Consider the following 23744-nt stretch of genomic DNA (forward strand, 5'->3'; position numbering starts at 1 on the left):
CACGGGCCATGTGTTATAATTTTCGACTCAGTGCACACTGTCAAGAGTGTCAACATCAGCTGTTACACATGTGTGGCGCTCCGCCTGCCATGGTGGAGCGCGGAAGAACCAGGAGTTTCAGGAATAAAAGATAAACCACAGCTGGTACGCAAGGCTCATAGGCATTTACGCTCTTAAAAATGTGAACCTTCACTCTCCAAGCCAGTAATTATTCATTCATCTTTCTGCCCCATTGGACAAGACTACAAAATGCTGCCTTGCTTTTATAAGGATAGGTGTGCACTCTTTCAAGTCAGTTCTGATTAAATAGTTAGGAGTAGTTAGTCGTACTGGGCCTAAGGAGATCCTCTTCTAAAGTGCTGTAAATATAAGGGATGGGGGACCAGTCCACTGTCCTCATTCTCTGCATGAATGAATCCCAAACTTCATCTGAGTTTCAGCAAGTTTATATGAGGCCCTAAGCAGTGCGAGTAAAGCTAAACATTCCCGGTTTTTATCCTCCACAAGAGCTCAGCACCAGTTTGTAGAAACACAATAGGGACTCCTTTTTCAAAAGAAAAAAGGCTTTTTTAATTGATCAATTGAGATCTTTATATTGGCTTCAGATGAACTTTGGGGAACATTCTTGCACCAAACCAGGAATCTAGATTTTGGCCTCCATTACTTACATTATACACATGTTAAAAAATGATGCATACATACTGTGTGACAGACAGAAACAACTGTTTTGATGTTTGTTTGTGCATTAGAGGATTGTTTTAAGTTAACCTGTCATTTTATAGTTGGTCAACTGTGTATCAGGTTTTCCTCTTGATGGCTATTCATTTTAGAGGGCAACCAGGACATGAGTTATTAAATATACTTGCCAAACATTCAGAGATATACAATATTTAACTAAGTTACTCATTAAAATAGAGTCATATTTGAAGGAGCAAAATATAGGGTTCGAAAAGGAACGTTCTCATTGAGGCAAACAGCAAATTCTGTTTGAACTTAAAATCCCTCCAGCAATAATGGTAGCGTTAATGAAATTGAGACTTTTTTCCTCTCTTTTTCAATTTCTTTCTATTTGCCTTCACTTACCGAAACGACTTCTTTCATAGCTGCTGCTTTAATAAGATTCTATTAATCCGCCTTCTAGAGTCTTAGGACCCTTTGGACGTCACTCATACTTTAAGAAAAGACCAAATTCAATTCTGCTGACTCAGTACTCAGACGCTTGACTGCTCAGTCTGAAGTCTTATCACCTGCTGTGCCTCTTTATCTCACTGTGTGTGTGTGTGTGTGTGTGTGTGTGTGTGTGTGTGTGTGTGTGTGTGTGTGTGTGTGTGTGTGTGTGTGTGTGTGTGTGTGTGTGTTCAGTTATTCATATATTTATTTCATTGATGAGAGAAAATGTGTCTTAATTATATGAGTCTTCTGTCACCTCGGTGCCTTCTCCGTGCATTCAGCTACACACATTGACTCTACCTATAACCAACCAATCATTATGCAGGCCCAGCGCCATGATCTCCTCTGTATCTTCCTCACTAGACTTCATTAAAGCCATCTGATCACACTTTTGCTAATGGCTAGGCTGCTGCTAATAGGAGGCTTGGGAGCAGTTTAAACGTCACTCTGCACGCAGGCCTGTGGGGGGGTGGGGGTGGTTGAAGGGGAGTCGGGATGGAAAGCATGTCTAGAATAATTGTTTACTTTGGCACTCACTTTATGAAGACGTGCTGTGAACAAAAGAGTGACTTGCAACACAAAGTCATGTGTTCATATTCACTCTCAAGGTCAGCTGGAATACCCTGTATGTTTCAAAGCATCGTTAAAAGATGTATTGCTTGTTTTTGAATTATATTCATACAAATTCTGATACATTACTTCCTTGCATTGCATTTGTCTTCTCTCGTATTAAATGCATCTCATTGCATTTAGATTGCATACTTGTATGATTCAACTGAATTATTAACACATGTTGTTTTAAAAGAAAGTAGAAGGGTAAAAATCAGCCGTCCAAAGTGAAATCAAATAAATTCCCTGCCCTTATATCAAATAGGTGTTTTATTGCTTGAAGCTTGAAACCTGTGTTTCTCTCTAGCAGAGGCCTTTGGGGAGGGGGTGATGGAACAACAGTTTTTGCTCACTTTTGTTTGTTTTCTCTTTTCTCTTTCTTCTGCTTCTCAGCTGCGAGTGATCACTACCTCATAGGTAACAACATCACAGTAGCTGTTCTGGGGATAGTTATTCCTATCGGTGAGTACTCTTTACTTTCTCGCTGTGTTGCCTTTGCTTTCTGCTTGCCTGCTTCTCCCTCCTCGCTTCTTCGACTGCTTGCCGTTCAAGACCTGCAGGTTGTGTGTGGATTGTTGTGTTTGATGTGTCTGGCTGCATGTGTGTATGACTGCGTTTGTTTGAGAGTTTAAACACCCACCTGACTGATTCAAATGAGTTTATTTTATATTAAACAGGAACATGTTTTGTCCTTTGAACATGCAAATCATACAATAGCCTCAGCTGATGTTTGGGCACAAAATAATAGGTCACTTATTGAGAGAATGTGCTGAACTCTGGTATTATCTCAATAATAGCTGCCTGGCTTTCGGCTACAAAAAGCCATTATGAGCCTTAAAACTCGTCAGCCATCGATGACTAGCCTTTGTAATGTGCACTTTATGTCATTTTTAATGTGATTTGAGCAAATGAGGAATTCAGTTCAAATGTTGTCATCACATTTGACCAGCTTTAATAACATTAAGTTCATGTTTCCACTCTGATCAGACAGTAGCTCAGTCTGAAATCAATCCAGTGCAATCACCTTCTTCGTGACCCAGAGATCTGAGAATGGGTTACTGGAATCAGATTGTGCATACGAGTAAAAAAAAACGTAATGAGATAAAATTGTGTTTTGTGGAATTTTGACCTGGGAAATTACATTATTGCTGCGGTAGAAAGAAATTATCAGGCCACAATAATACAATACAGTGAAATAAGGTGGGCATAATTGGAGAATGCCAGTTAGTCCAATAAAACAAGCTTTGTGAAGCAATTTATTCTATTAGCTTGAATTTAAATGATAATCACATTTTATGGAAATATTTAATTCTTGACTGAGATATCAGCTTAATGTGCAAATGACCTTTTAGAAGGGGAAAATGTCGCTAATTGAGATCTCTTTCATCCCTAATATTAAATAGTTTGAGAAATTATGAGAGCTCTAAAATGTCGTAAAGCGTTTTTTAAATTATTTTCATTCTCAACCATTGAGATTTCAGCTAATTAAAACAACCCCCGAGACTGTGAACCCTCTCCTCTTTTATCCCTCATTCTGTCCTTCTGCCATTCATTGCAGCCATAAATCTCCCATTCTGTATATTTTTGGCAGCTTTGAAACGTTAATTATTGTTGGAAGTCCACAAGGGCCGGATTTCTGCACCCCAGTTTTCCGCTCACATCCGTTAATGCACCACGCCCACCCACAGCTCCACAAGGGGAAACAGCCCAGCCATGATAATCAGTATTTAGCCAAAGTTATGCTGCTCTCTAATTGGAATGCATTTTTTTAAATCAGGCAAAAGCTGATGTTTTTTTTAACCAGTGAGTATTTAGAAAAGAACAAAGGAGGATCTGGGGTTTCCAGCCCAGTCACACAGGGACCTCAAGTGCCTATCCAACAAAAGAGCAATTAGATTGGGCTACCACAGGGGATGCAGATATGTGTGGGCATACACACACCCACACACACACACTTGTTTTATCTCTCCACATTGACACACCTTTCGTTTGGCTGTGGGTCTCTCATACATAAACTCATATGCTCACTGTATACACACGCAGGTCCTAAAGGGCAACTAGGCAGTCATGCTGATATGGTAATGAGAGGAGAGATACAGAGCTTATCTCAAATCCTCCAATCCCCATGTTTCTCTCACATGCCCTCTTCTCCTTCCCGTGTCCATTCTCCTCTCACAACCCAGTCAAAAAACACCAGTCAGGCAGTCTGAAGATAGCGTTTACTTTTTCTTTTAATAGACTCGTGCAGAATTAAACATTATAGCTAAATGTAGCACAGGAATAATGCGGTGATTGTTGGGGAAACTTCTGAAGCAATTGGAGTCAGGACTCAAAGAAAGACACGATGGAGAGCTGGAGCTTTGATGGCAAACACTGGCGGTTTATTTGGAGCTTCGGCAGGAGAATTCATGTCACGGGCCACGAGTTGACCACACGGTTGAGATGCCACAATCAATTCTGAAGAACTCTACCCCAGACCCATGTATTTAGCTAGTTCAGAGAGAGTAATCAACATTGTGCATAACAAGATAGAATCATAACACCTCTATCAGCTGACGCCAACAGGCAGGAACAGGGAGACAGAACACTGAGAGCACAGCAGCCAAGGTGCTCAGTCAGGACAGTATGAACTGATAAACTGGTTCAAAGTTACGGGCCTTGGAAAATATTTCCCCAACAGTGATGACTGTTAAGCATCCTTGCAGGGCTTTTATTTAATAACAATCTGATCACTGGCTTTACTGTATGTCCTGAATACTACAAGATTTAATTCAAATGATTTGTATGCTTTCGATTGGTTATGCATGTATTTGTGTTTGAGTGTGTGCTGGATAAATGGTGTGTGATGGTGCATGCAGACATTCATTGTTGCAAATTATGCATGTGCATATTTGTGTTTGATCATTTTGTATGATTGAGCAATTTTTTTTTAATTGAATGAATATTATAGTCACTATGAAGGCTCATTGTTTGTAAGTTTCACTAAAAAAAGCATCCAGATTAGTTTTAAATGGCACGTGTATACACAGGGTTTCTCTGTCCATACCCTCGACGTAAAACACTGTGTAATTCAATACATTTCATGGCAGCAAAAGTTAGAAAATAAGCCATTGACTTAGATAATAGATCAAAGAATACCGATAATAATGAGACTTCAAAAATTGAACATTTTTTTGTGTTTGTGTGTGTTAGTGCTTAAAGCGCCGCTCTGTGTCCCCTGGGCTGTGTTAACGCTCCCGCCGTGTGTTGTTGTTGTGTGTGTGTTAAACACATGCAGTCCCTATCCTTGCCACAGTGGTCATCAGCTTGCTCTGCTCCGGAGGGTACCTGGTCTGGCGCAACTGGCGGCGCAAGAACACGAAGAGCATGAACTTCGACAACCCTGTCTATCGCAAAACCACGGAGGACGATGACGACGAGATCCACATCGGGCGCCACAGCGAGTCCGTCGGCCACGTGTATCCAGCAGTGAGTGGCAGCCACAGTCAGCCATTCATAGCGCTTCCTCTAGGGGGCGGCAGCACAGACAGCAACTCCCACTGGTACTCAGGGGCTCCGATGCTCTCGAGCGGCAAATGAGAGATGCTGCAGAGAGAAGAAATGGAGTTTGAAATATTTGGGATATGGGAGCATTGTGCGTGGGTTTTGAAAGCCCGTTTGTTGTACATGTAAGCCTGCTGGAAAGAAGGAACAGGCTCGCACACGCCCACAATCTCACACGTAATTTTTTACAGAAATCACTGAAAAACAGCAAGCATACACACGTTAGCCCTTCACAAGTACATCATGTTCACATTAATTCCACCTTCATGACCATAATCATACAGTACATCATTTGATCCCCCTCACATCTTCGTTGCCAGCCTGCCATCCAATTTACTTGTGCATTGTGTTTTTCTGGTGGTTGAAGTGTTTGTTCTGTTACTGGGTCAGATGTGTTTCTTATGAGGTCCCGTTTCCTGACAAACTCCTAAACTGGCACGTGTCATCTTTAAATTACGGAAGCAGCTGATTCAGAAGTTATTGTTTCACAACATGGTCACTAGATTACTGTAAACATGTGCCGTAAGGGAGCATACTTGTTTGAGAGGTATTCTGCGGATATTTCTTTGTCACGTTAGCTGCTAAAAATGATAACAAAGGTTTAGAAAGGCATTAGAGTGCCACTGAGGATTTAATTATGACTCATGTCTCTATGCAGTGCAGTTATGAGAGAAAGGCATGACAGGAGGGCCTCCACAGTGTTGATGATTTATCCGTAAGACAACAAATATTTTTAGTGTACAGATGTCTTTGAGAAAGAAGATTATTTTTACGGAGCTGACGGATAACTTTTTAGAGTGGACAGTAACATCATAACATTGCCTGAATGTTGATTTTGTTTCCCGTTATAGTTTAAAAGGACATGGAAGATAAAGGAAGGAGAGCACAAATCAGAATCAAGGAAAATTCAGAATAATATATTTTGTCTTGAGTGTAGTTGCAGAAAGCATGATTCTTATCATTTGATGAATTGCAGGCTACCCTGTTGATTTCCCATTTGATGCTAAGGCAGTCTTTGAGAAAACATATTAGGACTGAAGCTGAATTTTCTTCAATACCCAAAAAAAACATCAGCTTTAATTTTCTCCAAACTGCACTTAAATGTATCAGACACTCATGATATTTATTTAATATATGTGTTGCTTTAGGTATAGGAAAGCAAGCAGGCAAGGACAGCCAAAAGGGATTATAGGGGGGTGGGAGTCTAGCGCTTTGATCGGTTGGCATGGTAACACAGATTTCTTTGTGTCGTTCAGAGAGAAAAGCAGCAAAGAATCCTGTGTACCATTGGCACGGTGACAGGCTGCGAACACACACTCACAAACACACACACACACACACACACACACACACACACACACACACACACACACACACACACACACACACACACACACACACACACACACACACTCACACACAGGAAACAGGTGCACAAGTCATATTAAGATTCAAGGTCGAATGAACAACCACCCTATGTGAAGGGCTGCAGAGAGCGAGCGAACTCTCTCATCTTTTTTTATTTACATCTGCACGGATCTCTTTATTGCCTTCAAATGTTTTTGTTTTTTTTCCTCTCCTGTCCTCTTCTTTTCTCTCCTCGTTTCCTTTCCTTTTGTGGCACTGTGGCAACTCAGACAGCCAGAGAAAAATGAGATTGGCATAATGTGGGCCAGACCTTTTCAGCCGTAGGCAAGCATCCTGCATTCCTCGCATAGGAGCAGCCAGTGAAGGAGGGAATGAATAAAGGGGGGGGGGGTTGGAAAGAGGGGAAGAGGAAGGTCAGGGAAAGATGAGGACCGTAAGGAGGAACAGAACACTGGATTCTTTAGGAACCTGCCATTTCTTTCCCGAGTGCCATCTTTGATCTCTCTTTATCTCCTGCTTTCATTCTTTCTTCTCTTTCCACCATGATATTATGTTTTCTCTCTCCCTCTCTCCGTTACCAGCCTACTGTAACCGTTTTTTATCTGCTGTTTGCAGCGCGTGGCACTCAGTCTGGAGGATGATGGCTATCCCTGAGGGGGGGGCTGCAGCCTGCCCCCCCTTCCCAATGCCTTCCTGGCCCCTCCTCTCACCACAGCTACACCGCCACAATGAGGCCAGTACACCGCAGAGGAGAAAGAGAAGGAGTTTGCCGGCCCTTTTGTAGGAGCAAGGGATGACATGTACATCTTTTAAATACCCCTTCCTCTCCTGTTTCCTCCACTGGAGTAACAATACTACCACTACTAGCCACTACTACTTCCCTTAGTGCTAGTCTGTTTGTAGCATCTGCTCCTCTCCTCTCTCTTCTCTGCCTCTTGTTCGCTGTAGTGGTGTTCAAAATGCTGCTTGATGATTTTATTTCAAACTAACCTCATTTGGCTATCTCAGTGCACATTGTAAATAGAAGGCCATCGCACAGGGAGAGAAAAGCCGACATGCATTATTTTTTAAACTTCATTTTACACAGTTTTAATTTATTTGTATGAGTTTGCTCTTGTAAATATGTAATCCGCATCGCTAAGTGCTAGAGTACTACTGGAATAGCTTCACGGTTATACGGTTATAGGAAAGGGCGTTTTTTCTTCATAGTTCCCTTTACTTCTCGAGTTGACATGACAGATTTTTGTTTCAAACAGGCGAATGTCGTCCTTTTACACCCAGCCTTTGAGCTTCCCCCCTTGACATATTGTATGTGAGCAGGAGAAGCTAAATATAGCCAAGGGGAAAGGAGAAGGAAGAAAATGATGGGGTTGTCTGCATGTTTGGAGGTGGCTTCGGGGTGAAAGAGTTTTTATTTTTTTTATTTGGGAAGGCAATTGAAGGATTTGTGCCATCAGAGGGTAGTTCCTCAAGGCAAAAAGCTACAGGGCAGAGAAGGCAAAGGATTATGGGTAATCCTCTCTTCTTGAATCAGAGGTATGCGTGCAGTCGATAAAGAACTCAGGATTGTTTGTTGATTATCGGCTGGTGTTAGGTCTCACACGTGTTCCTGACTTTTTGTTTGTGGAAACATTGTCACAACACCTTTGTGTGACTGTGAAATATTAACATTAATGCTTTGAGTTAGAGAGTTCTATGAGTGCCACATGCTGTATTGGAATCCTGTAGAAATGAAGTAAAAGTTATGAAATGAGAGGAAGAGCAAGCAGCTAACTGATTAATTGACAGAAATATTATTGCCATTAGACAACTGCAAAATATGTTTTTGTCTATTTTTGATTTGTTTTCTGGCCCCAATAGTCTTAAAAACTTCATCATTCTTATAACTTTTGGTGTATGGCTCCCAAAAAAAATCACTTTTACTAAACACTTTGGTTTATCTCTCTGGATTAACAACATTTTCTGGATGACATGCCATGGATAAAGAGCCCACACTTGAAATAAATCACTTTCCGCTGTCCCTGACTGTTCAGTGTGGTTGTGAGTTTCCCTGATTTGTATGAGCAGATGAGTATTACTCCAAGGCTGACTGAGCCAAGCACTGATTTGATTTGAAAGCTAGATAGAGAAGAAGCGTGTAAACCAGCATTAAGAGCTGATCTTCCATTGGCTAGCCACAGACATGCTTCTAGCCCATTGAACCAGATGGAGTTCATGCCCAGTGACTATTGCAATAATTGCTCATAATGTGTTGTCACTGTGAATATCTAGAGGCCGTTGTGACAAGTTAATATGATCGCTGTTACAAGTACTTATGGCAAATGAACAACATTCCTATTTTGGATATCATTTAGTCTTAATAAAAGGCATCTAGTATGTGTTAAGAACACTTTTATATAGGGTACAGAAGTTTAAGAATAACTTCAGTAATTTCAACAATGTTGCAATTTAGCTTTGTTTCTCACATCCTGTCTTTTATAATAACAAGCAAAAACAATTATAGAATGCAAACATCAAAGTCTTCCAATTTAGGTTGTGTATAGACATAGCATATGTCTTCATCTTACAATAGACAGCATGTGCATACAAACAAAAGGATGATTAATGGTAGTTATTATTATTCGGGATTCTCACTGATTTCTGGAAGTGTTTTCTCAGTGTGGGTAACCACAGGGGAGGAAGAGAGAAACAGACAGAGAAGGTGGGCAGGAAGTGACTAAACCATGTGCGAACAGGTTTGTGTTTGGAAGATGAATAGTGGGCTATTTATTTTGTCGGATTTCTGCTGATGTTGTGTTACGTCATCCCAGCTCACATCCCTCAGAAGGATGGCACTCTCTCCTCTCAGTTTATGATGCACAGTGGGGGATTTGTACGGCCTATGTGTGAAAAGTGGCACGCTAGACAGGTAAATTATAGTAATCGCCAGCACTGCACTCCTCTACGTCTATAACGAAGGATGATTGAGCACAAGCAAGGGGCCATCTCCCTTCGTCTTAACAAAATAAAATGCATTACACAGTGGGGAAGACTGTGACTCAGCCTAACATGAAACCTGACTGGTTTAGTAGTGGAACTGTTTAGATGGACACAACTGTATCTTTGTTTAAACTGAAGTCATTTTATAATGTTTTTTTGGGTAATTATCGCAATGGAAATTGTTGTTTATCCTTACAATTTCACATTTAAAGTCCTAAAGGACAGATGATGTAAGATGTCAAGAAAGATGAAACAGATCAGATGTCTGTGAATATAAGACATCACAAACCCCCTGCCAGATTGAACCCTGTGCTCAGCCAGCTCTGCACTCCTCATCGTTTCCTTCATGTCCGTGTTTGCTGCAGGTCTCATAGAGTTCCATACGGAGGGTTTGCAGTTTGGAGAATAAATAGCTTACTTATTGAGGTGACTGAGCGTGGCATTGTAGGAAAGTTATTATTGCTACAGTGTGAAGACAGATTGGCTGGTCCACAGCGCGGACACCTTGAGAGCAGCCGTCTCCTGAAGGACGCTGATAAAGTCCATAAGGGACCTTTGTCATCCAACATGTAGGAGATTTTTATTAAAACGGTAGTAGAGGACATGGTTTGAAAGTATGCTATCTTGAAATTCTTGATTCAAATTGTAAGGAAAAATGTTGTAGGATTACACTCAGTCAGTTTCATAAACAAGGCAGCAGTTAGCAGGATCTCACAGAGCTCATGCTCATGCTGAAGGTGTTGAAGAATAAATAGTGCAGTTTTTGTTTATTTATATTTTTAATTGTAGTACCGGTATAATGCTGTGTAGCTACGAGTCAGTTTTTGGGTAATCTTTTTACTTGGAATTATCATGGTTAACCCAGTGCTGCAGCGCTGCATGTATAACATAGCACTAAGTTATTGAGCCAGGTTAGTAACTTTTAAATGTAGTCTTAAACATGTAAGGTACACACATTTAAAAGTGTCTTAATATAAAGATCAAAAGCCGGCTGCTCCAACAGTTTGTAGGTTCAAACTAACACGCAAATGGGATCTGAACCAGCTGACAGAGAAAAGTGTTTGCTTATTATTTAACAATTGGTATAATTGACCCTAGATAAAAAAAACTGTTTATTAGGCATTTAATGGGAAATTTGTATTACCTTGAATAAAAATCATTCTGCTAACGATATAATGAGACAAAATGACCAACAACTTTCAAGTTTGTGTATTCAGATATTTCCTCTCATAGACAATAAACATAAATCTCTTTATGATCAACAGTTAAATGTAACATTTATCTTGACCCCATAAAACCGTTTAGTTTTCTTGCGATGCTTTCTGTTTACACTGTTCGTTGGTTTTGTTTGGTCAATACTGAAGATGATTCTTAAATAATTCCACACATTAGTTACGTTTCGAATAGCTAACATATTCCTCAAGTTTTAATGATGAAAATCAATGTAGTTGTAAATATTTTACACACAAACTTAGTGATGAATGTACAAACAGCTGGTGCGACATCCTGTTCTCAATATTAAGACACTTTTCAGAGGGTAAAACACACAAAAAATGTGCCCGTTAGGCCTATCCATCTATTGGTTTTTACTCATGCTGTCATACAATATGTTGACATTTCTAACACCCTAATGCATAATAAGCAGGTTCCTATCACAAATAAACGATGTCAAGGTTGCATCTGGTTTATTTTATTGAAATTACGATACAATAACATAGCACAACAGTATAGCACTCTCTAACAGCTGTGATAACCCATAATTCAATATAAGTGTCTGCATTAATTACAGTGTTTCTGATTTGTGCTCCCTGTTTTGAACTGTCCTGTTGCATGTCCCTCTCTTCCGCTCTTCTAATTGGTCGCTTCCAGTCCTTTCCTAGCAGAGAATCTGACCTGTGCTGCATTGAACCAGGATGCTTTCATTGCTTTCTAACATAACTCACATCTCTCAACCACTTCACTTCTTAATGCACTTTCAAAAGTAATCTGTGGTTGGTAACTTACTACTGAATTGTAGTTTAGAGATCAGCACTGCTGTCTCTGTGCTCGCTCATTCTCTTGCCCTCCCATCTTCATTTAAGTCATCGTCATCTTTCCTTTGGCAAGGGCTATCAGTCTTTGGGTAGACAGGCACACACACTCACTGGACTAATGGGATAAAACTCCGGAGTAATAAAATGGAACCCCTGAAATAATGAGGAAACCCCGAGAGCCGGTAAAGAAACTCAAGCCACGAGAAGCAGCCCACCATTCACCGACCAGCTACAGTTTGGACTGTGGAAGGAGCCCTCATTGACTCTACTTGGCTGGCATGTATCTCTTGTTGACCCAGTGACTTTCCTTCAACTGGTTCCTCTTATCATGTGTTTTTGGGGATATTTGTGCGTTGTAGTTGTTGCTCTCTCTCTCCTTTCTTTCCTTGCCAAACCATTCTCAGTTTCATATTTGGTCTTCTGAATAATGGATTACTTGAAGGGCAATGTTCAGTCGCCTACTTTTTGTACCGGTCAGTTTAAAATGAAGAAGGCAGCAATGGGGGAAGTTGTGAAGTCTGTGTGTGTAAATCTTTTTATGGGTTGGGATGATATACTGTACACCGGCAACACCTTTTATAAATAACAGTATTGTTACAGATTTGGAAATTTTCCTTCAACAGTGATTGAGTTGGGAGAAATCACAGCCAATAAGAAACTATTGGCTCCAATATTTTTGGAAAAACTGTCTCCCTGGATTTTCTCAAAATGTCGCTGATGTGTCATTGCCTGCAAGGAAATCTCAAATACCATTGGGGTTCCGTCCATTCCACAGCCATACGACAGGCATTTTTTTACGCTGTTTGTTGCACAAAACTTTTCAAGAAGCCTTCTGCACTGTGTAAAGAGATAACGTTCTTAGGAGGGGAGGAAATAAAAGGGAGGGGGGGTTCAATGGTACAGTCCAATGGTTTTGAATCATGACTTGTAAATACGTTTTCATACAGCAAAAACTTTTTGATAATGTTTTAAATGTATCTGTAAAAAAAGATGTACATAAACCTCTGGGGTTAAAGGAGTGTAGACTATATATGAATTTATTTGTACACAAGAGCACTGGATTTATTTACTACTTGATTGTAACTAAAAATTAATAATCTGCCAAAGTGTTTTTACTTTACTTCCTCTCCTATCTGTTCCGTTTGTTGCTTTTTAACAGCATTGCAGATCTTTAGTGTTCATACTGTATTTAATTCTGTTAAATAGATTTTGTTGTTGTGTGTTTTAAAAAAAGAGGTTATCTTTTTAATTTATTGGTGCCTTGTTTTGTGCTCCTGTATACTTTTACTCTTTCTGTTTTTCTGTGTTTTGTGTCTGCGGGCGGGGGGGGTTAACTGGCGGGTTGGTGAGGGACGGGGTAGGGGGAGTTAAAAACTTAGCAACTTCTGTACTTACATGGAATATCTGTACTGTATGCCAAAATGGTCTCACTCACGTTTCTATGAAATCAAGCTGTTGATAAATATCTCTATATATTGATATATTAAATTTATAAAAACTGTCCAACCTATTTGTCTCTGTGTTTCATCTGGACTCTGCATTCTTGTCTTGTCTGGATCTCAGTCTTTCTGATTGACTTAAATCTTCTTAGCAAGAGTGTAAGCATCTGCAAACTGCCTTAAGTATGCAACAAAGATATGTTATAGTTAATGTAATATTGTTAATCATTACAAGGCCAAATACAAGAGCACTTTAGGTAGAGTTGTGCCATTAAAGCGCAGTCCCTTTAGCATTTCTACGTTGTAATTCAAGAAACAAAGTATGAATGAATTCCTTGAGCCATGACTAAATGTATATATAGATTATCTTTCTGCCCTTTAGATAACATGAGGTCATGAAGTTGACCATTAAAGTAAATAGGTTGGCGCTTTGTAACATGGCAAAGCTCCCCAACCCGCCCACTTAAAATGTGTTTCTGGTTGTTGCCAGCCATTACGCTTTTCCCATATGGATTTAGAATATGTAGAGTTAATAACCCCCTCTATCTTTAAACAATTTAAAGCAAAATCTCCATGGGATGCATCATGGAGATCATCATCGAGTGATACCAGCGCCAAATCAAACTTTCTTTTTAAGTTGGTATTATGTCAAAACTTTATTTTATAGTCCAACACAGGAAGTGCAATAATATAAACTGTTTTTCATATTGCTGAGGATACAGGCGCTCTTTCGCCTGCCCATTGTTGCAGAGTTGCTGTTGCTCTTCATTGAAGATTCAACTCAACCAGTGCCCTGCGCTGTCATCTCCCCGGGCATTACAGAAGTCAAGGGTTTCATTGAAGATTCATGATAAGTGAGGTATTGGTGCCGGATCAAAGGGGTTATGGTGTTCTATGATACACTTCTGGCTTCCCTTTGAATCTCATCCTGCATCTGCCTCTTCCATTACAACTTGCATTGGTAAAGTGTATCCAGTTAAGTTTACAGGCAGTTCTTAGGGGGTTGATATAAAAGTGTTAGAAATTCCAAATTCAACAGTTATCACATGTATAGTAAAGGACAGGTGTTTGAAATCAGAGTTCTCTGCAGGGCAATCAACCCGAACAGAAACAAGTCAATACAGAGGTCTGTTACAGCCGAGAAATACCTCCAACCTTATGTCCCAGAACCAGAAATCATAAACGCCGTTGATGGCCTCTCTATTGGCTTTGTTCCTGGTTAAGTTGTTGCCTTGAGAACTCTGATTTCAAACACATATCGTTGTCACCTTATGTCAATTAGATGATGGTTGACTTTGGTGAAGAACTGCAATCCTTTCATTACGCCCTCTGGCTATATGTTAGGTGGAGTTTGATTTCTTCTAAAGCATTAGAGTGGTAGTGATATGAATTTATTACTGACATGCAATGGGTTTTTAAATTGGTACTGGTGCATTCTATTAATATGACCCTGTGGGCCAGCACCTGAGTAAATGTGCCAGTTTGCCCTCAGTCCTTTTTAAATCAAATGTATTCTATATCAAAGTAAGTAAGTCGGGCAGTACAGAACTAAACGGAAGGTTCTCTGTTGGTAGTTTCTACCATTGCACCCACTTTTCCAGAAGTCGTTATTATATACATTTTCAGGGATGTCTTTTTAACTCAGCCCAATCCTTATATGCTGTGTCCAATTCCAGCAATGACCAGAAAGAGGAAGACACCTACAGCATCCATTTTCACAGTATTGGAATTCAGCCACACTCCACAACCTTTTCCCTCAAACTATTACCTCTCCTCTGATGACTGTCGGACTCTAATAGTTCATATTTAGTTAGAGTTCGAGGGGGCATCCAGGTGGGAGAGTGCAGAAAATATTCACTTTGAACCGTCGCTTAATCATGAATAAAATATTTAAGGACCCTGACACGGCAACTCTATTTATATAAATATAGCTAACCCAAATGTGTGCTTCTCCTAGAGAATCCTTGTTCTTTAATTTGTTCTTCAGAGTTTAAAAGGGTTTCATGAATTCACATCACTTTAATCTACTTTATTGTGGTAATAATATATACAATAAAAGTACAGCCTTGCCACATGAACTACAGCCTAAAGCCCAGTTGAAAAGGCCTAAACAACAAAATGTGTGAATGACAGCTGAATGTAGTAGATAGTATAACATCCAACAAGCTTTCTCCCATCAGGAATTGCGGGAAATAAATCAGAGCTAAATTAATATTTAACTTACACATTTGTAATGGGGCCAGAAACATGACTCAAAATTAATTCTATTGTTCCTTCATGTCTGCTGGATGTGTAAATAGGCAGCTGTTTCTGTAAACAAAAATGTTCGCCGAAAATGTTTTCCATCAATTTAACAAACATCTTTTATTCACTGTTGAGTGTTTTACCACCCGCAATTATGTTTTTCAGCTTTAAGTGTGTCTATGTCCTTGTGCCAATACAGCGTACATCATCAGCACTCTTACAAATCAGGAGTATTCAGTATGCAAATGACATGTGAAATGCTTAATCCTTGTAAACTAACCAACCTGCATTGAATTTAATTAGTATTTGAACAAAGCTATCCTCACACTGTGTCATGCCCTGCTGCCCCTGCTGGCCAGAGTCCCCACTGCACTAATGTTATCGCCATTAAAACTTTGAGTGCATCAACACATTGAAACACAAACAGGCTGCCAATCTGCTTGGCTCTATCATCCAAGAAACATTAATCCTCCATTTTGTTTTCAGGGCACAGTACTTTCTGTAAATTGACATAAAGCAGAGGCTTTGCTTATGTTTGCTGTTGTAATTCCCTTTAATCATTCTCCATTATTGTCTTTCCCCGTCTCATTATACCTTCCTCTCTCTCATTACCTTCTGTTGTGCCTTTGTGACGCCTCTGAGAGCCTTGCATAGGCAATGCAGGTTTATGGCGCTCCTGTGTGGGAACAGTTTCACAGGATTAACAATGGAAGTGTTTCACAGCCATTGCAATAAAATGTGATTGTTAAAAGCAAATTAAGACTCCCTCCACCATTTGCAGTTATTTTCATTTGCATCAGCCCATTCCCTACATTTTCCATCTCACCTTCTGTCTCTCTCTTGGTCCATTTCTTTTTACCTCTATCAGCACTTTACGCTTCTCCCTTGTAACACTTTCCCACAGTAGCACCTTTTTGATAAGATGTTTCGACTTTGTAAAGGAAGCCAATCGGTTCACATCTGGCCTCATGAAGTTATTGCAATAAAGTCCCTTTCTGTTTAAAAATGCAGTGAACACACAGATACCCCTCTGCCTCCCTCCCTCCCTTGTCTGCCTCATGCATGACAGTTCCTATTATCTCCTGGATAATAAGTTGCACATATTAGCCACGGGGGCAGATGGAGAAGCAGGGATATGGCACAGTGTATGTGTGTTTGGTTGTGTGTGTCTGTCTGTGTCTGTCAGCGTGAATTCTCTGTATGGCTGTGTGTATGGCTATTAATATTTGCCTGTCTATGTTTGTGGTTCTGTTTGTCCTAGAGTGCGTTTCTTTGTCTGTATTTATGGATTTACGTCCATCTGTGTGTGTGCCCGTCTGGATTTTGTGTCTGTCTGTGTAGCCGCATGCCAGCATGTGTGTTTGTCTCTTCACATGTGGGTGTATGTTGTGTGTGCTTGTGTGTGTGTTTTCACAGGAACACACCAGAGGGGGAGTTGATGGGCTAAGTGCCATTACCAGATAATTACGGCTAAAATTCTCCAAGCTAACGAGGACAACTCATCATCATGGTGCTGGCAGACAGGGAGGCCACAAAAAACGTCTGCAATTCAGATGAGGAGCACTTCCCCCTTCTTCTATAGGTGCATGTGTGTGTCTTTTCTTTAGTGCTTGTATGATGAGAGGGATTACTGTTATTCACGTTTTGAATGAGAAGCCATCCTCTCAGTGTGTGTTTGCATGTGTGAATAAATATGAATACTGTTATCAGTGTAATTGGCCGGCACCGGAGCCCAGTGTGAGTTGACTTTAAGGGCATTCATACACCACATTGAGTGGATACCTGTAATGGGCTCATACTCCACTCCCTGTGGTTCAAGGTTCAAGGTTCTTTATTTTGTCATACGAACATAGCTACAGTGTAGTTATGGCGATGAAATTCTTAGGTCACAGGCTTCTCCAACAGTGCAACACAATAACACAGATAAACAGAAAAAATATAATGCAAGTAAATAGTAAATATGTGGTTGACACACATTTGAGAGACGGATCACGTTTTGTTCAGTCGGATAATCTCCACATGTCTACGCTACTTTCGAATCATAAATCTAATCAATAGATTTATGATCGATAGATTTATGATTAGAACATTTTAAAAGTAGGGTTTTGTTTTTTTTACGCGTCACTGTGGCACTCTATTGGAATGATATATTAGATAAATAGATAAATAATTACTAAGTAGCAGATGAATGTTATGGATGTTGTTTCAACAGTTCAGGTGTTTAACAGATGTTGTTTCAGCAGTTCAGTGATGTGGACACCAAGGAACCTGAAGCTGCTGACTCTCTCCGCCGTAGTCCCATAGAGTGGCGAAGTCCCTCCCTTTCTGGGGGACCTCCATGGGACCTTATTTTGGACAAATTATGTATTGAAGTCAATGGGGAGAGAAAGATTATCTTTCGATCCTGTTTGAATTGTGCCACGAATTACACATATGATGTTTGTCAATTTAAAAGATAATTTTGCAAGTCAAAAAAATAAAAATGTGTCGTAAAACTGTGAAGCAACACTTTTTTTTGTGTGAAACCGCTCAATGAACTACATCTCCTGTCTCGCAAAACACACCAAGACAGCCGTCATGTTGGCACATTTCACTTCTTTCTTTCAGAATGAGGCGAAAAGTATTAAAAGAGGTGAAAATCACTACAAGTCTGGGCATGTTGAGAGCTGTACATAAATAAAAGGGGAGTTAGTCGGTTCCAAGAGCCAGCATGCGGGACCGGGATTCTGGGATTTGTAGTCTTTCTCGTTGCGTATTTTTCATAGTCTTATATTTCAACAGTTTTACGACAAACTTTCTTGACATGGAAATTATTTTTTAAGATTGACAAACATCATATGTGTAATTTGTGGCACAGTTCAAACGGGATCGAAAAATAATCTTTCTCTCCCCATTGACTTCAAAAATAAATTTTTCCGAAATAAGGTCCCATGGGTTGGAAGTAGATGGCCGCGACTTTCGCCTCCCTATTGATGGCAAGTGGCCGTGTCCTCTCTCCGCTGTTTCCTGTAATCCACAACAGCTCATTGGTTTGCGACGTTGAGATGGAGGTTGTTATCCCTGGCACCAAGATGTCAGTTTTCCAACCTCCTCTCGTACGCCGTCTCGTCGCCGTCCTGTGATCTGGGCCGATTACGGTCAATGTCGTCACAAGCCTCACGATGGTGTTGGAGCTGTGTGGGGCCACGCAGACCGTGTGTGAACAGGAGTAGAGGAGAGGTCTGAGCACGAAGCCTTGAGGGGCTCCGGTGTTGAGGATCAGGGTGGAGGAGTGATGTTTCCCACCCGCACTGCCTGGGGTCTGCCCGCAGGGAAGTTCAAGGATTCAGTCCACAGAGGGCGCTGTTTGAGCCCAGGTCTCTGAGCTTGATGACCAGCTTGAAGGCTTAAACGTAGTCAAGAACAGGATTCTCACATATGTGTTCCTCTGGTCCAGGTGTGAGAAGGCAGTGTGGATGGTGGAGGGCTATGGCGGTCGTCGTGGACCTGTTTGGCTCCGTAGGCAAACTGCAAGGGGGTCCAGAGAAATCAGGGAGGTAGGAGGTGATGAAATGATTGACTAACCCGCTCAAAGCACTTCCATTATGAGGAGGTGAGATACTACGGGCGGTAGTCAATGAGGCTGGTGATTTTTTTGTGTTTTGGGGAGACAGGAACGATGGGGAGTTGTTTTATTAAGACATGTGGGTATCTGTTTACAGACTGCAGCAGGGAGGACCTGGTTGAAGATGGTCTGTGAACATCTCTGCCACGCTGAACTGCACATACCCTGAGAACAAGGCAAGGAGGCCATCAAGATCCCAGGAGCCTGGTGTGGGTTAACCCTTTTAAAAGGATTTACACACACGATCTGCGCCCTGTTTAAAACAAACTGGGCAGTTGGCAATGAAAGCCCGGCGTTGCCACAAATAATGCATTGGCCAGCAGCTTATCCGGCGCAGACCGCTCCTCCCGTGAAAGTCTAGGCCACGTCCCAAGTTGCATAGCCCTCCTCATGAGAAGTGGTGCGCACACCTGGGGGGCCCCGAGAGGACGGAAGGAGACTTAAACACAAGAGGGGACAGATAGTGGGAAACACTGGGCTACTTTGCAAGACGTGGAGTACGCTCTGCGTCCACTCTGCTCCGGCAGCTCCCCGCCAAACGACAGTCAGGCGGGGACAACCAGGGAAAATCAGATCCGGAAGGTCCGCTGGAACGGCTTCGAGCTGCCAAATTCATGCCCGGAGCTGATCCTTTAAACCTCTCCACAAACCACGCGCCCTAGAGCCGCCTCGCCCCATCGAGCCTCTGCAGGCGAGAGTAGAAACTCTATGGAAACTCGGCCCACAGCACTGGTTTTCCGCTGTTGATAAACTGAGCACTGATTAGCGGCGGACCTAAAATAATTGGAATGATCAAAAACGGCAAAACTGATTTGAGAAACACTCAAAACGCAGAGAGTGCATAAATCCCACTGAAGAGCTCAAAGCCCTCCTGCCCAGGGTTAAAGCTGCCCGGGACAAACTACGACATAATAAGTCCTGGTGAATCGCCTGAACGAAACGGACGCGGCGAAAAACTTGTGAACTGAAAAATAAAATCCCTGCATCTCCTCACTGCCCATGGAATGGCGCCTGGAGCGGTGGAGTGCACGAGAAGCAGCGACCGAGAGTGGAGAGCAGAGATCTGGCAAGCTAACTCTGAGACATGATGAGCCATGGTACCTCGAACTAACGCCTGGATGAGCGGTCGTTTTTGACCCAGAAGCGGGTACCCTGACAGACAGGGCATGAAACGTGGCGGGATCCGATCCAGTAGCGCGGATTCATCTGGCCAGTTTCTGTGTCCTGGGTTCCACGTGGAGTACCTGGAGATGAGAACCCGCTATGCAAGCACTAACAGGCCCCGTCCACCACGGCGGCGGCGTTGAAGCTTCGAACGCTCTGCCCATTTCACTTGAAGGGGTGACACACGTTGCCCGAGACTGCATTGGTGAGCGTGTGCTTCGCTTGCCGGCTTGCTTCGCTTGCTCGTATCAAAAAGTTGAGCAAGTTCAACTTTTGAAGCTTCGGCGGAACGGCAGCCATCAAATCAAGTGCCAGTACAAGCTCTAGCCAATCAAGAACTGCTGCTTGTGGTTTCTGGCCGGAGAATTTCATGTGATTGGTTTTGGGTCGATTTCGGACACGCCCTCCGCTGGACGTTTGTTTACCACTGAAATATAAAAGAAGACACTGGCAAAGACTGAGGAAAGAACCGGGCTTTAAGCAGGTGCCGCTGAGTCGCGTATCAGTGAGATGAACAGCAGCTGGAGAGGTGGCTGGAGACGGAATCCAAATGTAGGTCAGCCACGGCCCAGCCAGGAAGACAGACACGACAAAAACACAGAGGAGGAAAAAGAAGAAAGGCGGCACTGTGGACCTCCGCCCCTCACACACGCGCATCCGTACTCGATGCATTTCCCAATGTAGCAGAATGACCGTATCCGCGTGTGTGTGTTGTGATGTTATGGGCCTCAAACACACCTACAATCCGTAGATGCTGCAAAAGCAATCCTGCAGTGCGGAATCTGACTCGTCCACCTCCAGTCGCCTGCACTGTCCTTGTTATCGCGGTCCTGTTCCGTTTAAGTCTGCCTGTGAACAGGCAGCCAGCAGCAGTGAGGATGTGGTCTGAAGGGAGGGCGAGGGAAGAGCCTTATATCCCATGTTGAAAGGGGAATAAACATGGTCCAGTAATGTTTCCCACCCCGTCGTGGGCAGCTGATGGTGTGTGAAAGTAACTTCGGCCAGGACCAAAATCTATCATGTTAATGGCAGTGGTAAAATCCCCGCCACAATCGACGCGCTTCTGCCGTGAAGCCTCGGTCTTGTGATAATCCCAAACAACTGATCAAGTGCCGTGTTGTTGATGGCGAGCGGCGGAATATACACTGCTGTGATCACAACAGATGTGAAAAAGCCTGGCATGTGATCATGAGGTGCTCTAAATAATTCTCACATCTGTGCACCAGTTGTTATTAGTCATTACACACACACCGCCACCTTTACTTTTCCCCGAGTTAACTGTCCGGTCCTGGCAAAAAATTGTGAATCCGTCAGGAACAATGGCGGAGTCCGGGATAGCGGGGTTGATCCAAGTCTCGGTGACAATGAACACGTTACAGTTCTTAAGGTCCCGTTGAAAAGCAATCCGACTTCTGAGTTCATCTAGCTTATTTTCAATCGATTGAACATTAGCCAGAAGAATACTCGGGAGAGGGGGTTGGTTTTCTCGTTTCCTCAGTCTGACCAGCAGCCCGGCACGGGACCCCAGCTTTGTCTTCCTCCTGCGTCTCTCAGGCAGGACAACAGATAGCCATGGTGGATCTCCATTGTCTGTTGGTGGGTTATTGTCCACAAAGTTTCTGATATGCAGAAGTTTCTCTCTACTATATTGTATAGCAGAGTTGGTGCGGTCGACTTGCATGTTGCGAACCATGTTAAAGCAAACGGCAAAAAGTAAATAAACACAAACAAAATACGAAAAAGGGCAAAGTTGGAGAGGAGCCAAAAGACAATAATGCCATCTTCACCGGCGCATTCAGAGCTCCAGTGATGGGCTTATTCCCTTCCTAAAGGGTGTATGTGGCACACAGAGGCAGCCAGCTACAGGGACGTATATGTGCAAGGTGCAATTACACTAGAACAACACAACAAGCTCCTCCCTTTGTGCTGCAGATGTTATTTATGCATAATGTTTGGGTAATTAATTAAATTCATGTTTGTACCTGCTAGGACAGTACAAATACAGATTTTGGAAACCACATATTAAGCCTTCATCTTTACATTCCCCTGGCTTCCAAACAGTAGTGATTAGAGAAAAACTGAATTTTTACTCATTATCGTTTCCTCTATACAATCCTCAGAGTATGGTAAGAGAGTGTGCAAAGAGAATTACAAATATGCCTGACTATGTATGTGTGTGTTTGTGTGTCCACATACAGTATTAATGTGTGTACAAGCACACCAGTGTGTATTGTGTGTTTATGTAATTACTGCAGCCGGAACAACTCAAAAACAGCACTAACACATCATCCACTTCAGTTAAGAGCAAATCACTCTCCTCTCAGTTTGTGATTAACGGCCATCTGTTTCCTGTGAAAAAATGAATTTCGAGTCTGCTTAAATCAATCAAATGATTCCAATATTTATTTATTTATATAAAATATTATGTGTGTGGGGGTCGTGTGTTTATAATGAAAAATAAAAAAATAAACCGTGTGTGTTGTTACCCCTAAAAATAATCCATAGACATGCTTCTATTTTTAAATATCCCTGTAGCAGGTCCTGTTCAGCTCTATTTGCTCTACGTGTGTTTTAGTGTCATACTGTATGGCTGCATCTGGCAAGATCACTCTTTGGTATGAATGATAAAGGAATGTAAAGAAACAGGCAGATTTCAAGACTATAAAAACGACCTTTGATAATAAACCACACAGTATAGACTTTAATATGTTCTTAACAGCTGGCACTTTTTAAGTCACTTCAAGCCATGTTAGGAAGTCCTTGATAGATTTAATATTTCTAATTCCTTCTAAAGTCTCTTTATTTCCTCACAAAACCGAATCTCACAAGAGCACAAAGCTACTGTATTCCCTATTATAAAAATGAAAATCACCTTTAAATGTTGACTGAAATACATGGTATATTTCTATAAGTGATGACAAATCCATGACAGTCATTAAGCAATCACAGGGACAACATTACAACTTTAATTAATTAGATACAAATCAGTGAAACTGAGTCCTCAATATGCACAGGCAACTACCAGAACAAAGGAAATTCTTGAGAAAGAAGGATATAAAGCTTATTGATAGAAGGTGTTTCAGAGCAGATATAGTCCCGAAGGAAATCAAGCCGTTAACGTGGCATAATGATCAAGGTTATTTAATGATAGGCCCTCTTAATTATCCAATATGTTGGATACCAAAGCTGAACGTAGAGAAGTTAGTCCTTTTAGAGAAGAACATGTTCATACTGCATGTTCATTCAGAAACATTTGTCATTTGTGTCATCTAGATTATTTTATTACCATGTAAATTAAAAACAGTGTTGCTTTAAATCTTATTTTCATTATGCTCATACTTGCTGAACCTTTTACTATGGTGTTGTATCCAATGGATAAACAACTCAAATGAGCAAATATAAGCGGTGTGAGAAGGACATTTCCAAGTAACACATCACATTTAAATTTTAGCCGAATAATTTAACAAATACAAATTGTGGACTTGTTCTTGTACCTAACTTTAGGTCTTTCAGATATAAAAAAACGTTGCATCTACCTAAATTAATCATTGATTTAATTGCACCACTCAACCAGCATGCCAAGTGGCCAAA

At 41.5% G+C, this 23744-nt stretch overlaps 1 protein-coding gene across 1 annotated transcript in view; it reads left to right on the forward strand.

The window, feature by feature from the left end:
* lrp8 (low density lipoprotein receptor-related protein 8, apolipoprotein e receptor) overlaps positions 1-13203 on the forward strand; it is a 77171-nt gene extending 63968 nt beyond the window's left edge. Inside the window, exons 16-18 of the mRNA XM_010786474.1 lie at positions 2173-2241; positions 5057-5247; positions 7306-13203. Of these exons, the coding sequence (XP_010784776.1) occupies positions 2173-2241; positions 5057-5247; positions 7306-7344 (299 nt within the window). The 3' untranslated portion in view covers positions 7345-13203. The remainder of the gene's footprint in view (positions 1-2172; positions 2242-5056; positions 5248-7305) is intronic.
* The last annotated feature ends 10541 nt before the right edge of the window (positions 13204-23744 follow it).

The sequence above is a fragment of the Notothenia coriiceps genome, unplaced genomic scaffold, assembly GCF_000735185.1.
Source record: "Notothenia coriiceps isolate Sejong01 unplaced genomic scaffold, NC01 NC01_scaffold00029195, whole genome shotgun sequence".
NCBI lineage: Eukaryota > Metazoa > Chordata > Actinopteri > Perciformes > Nototheniidae > Notothenia > Notothenia coriiceps.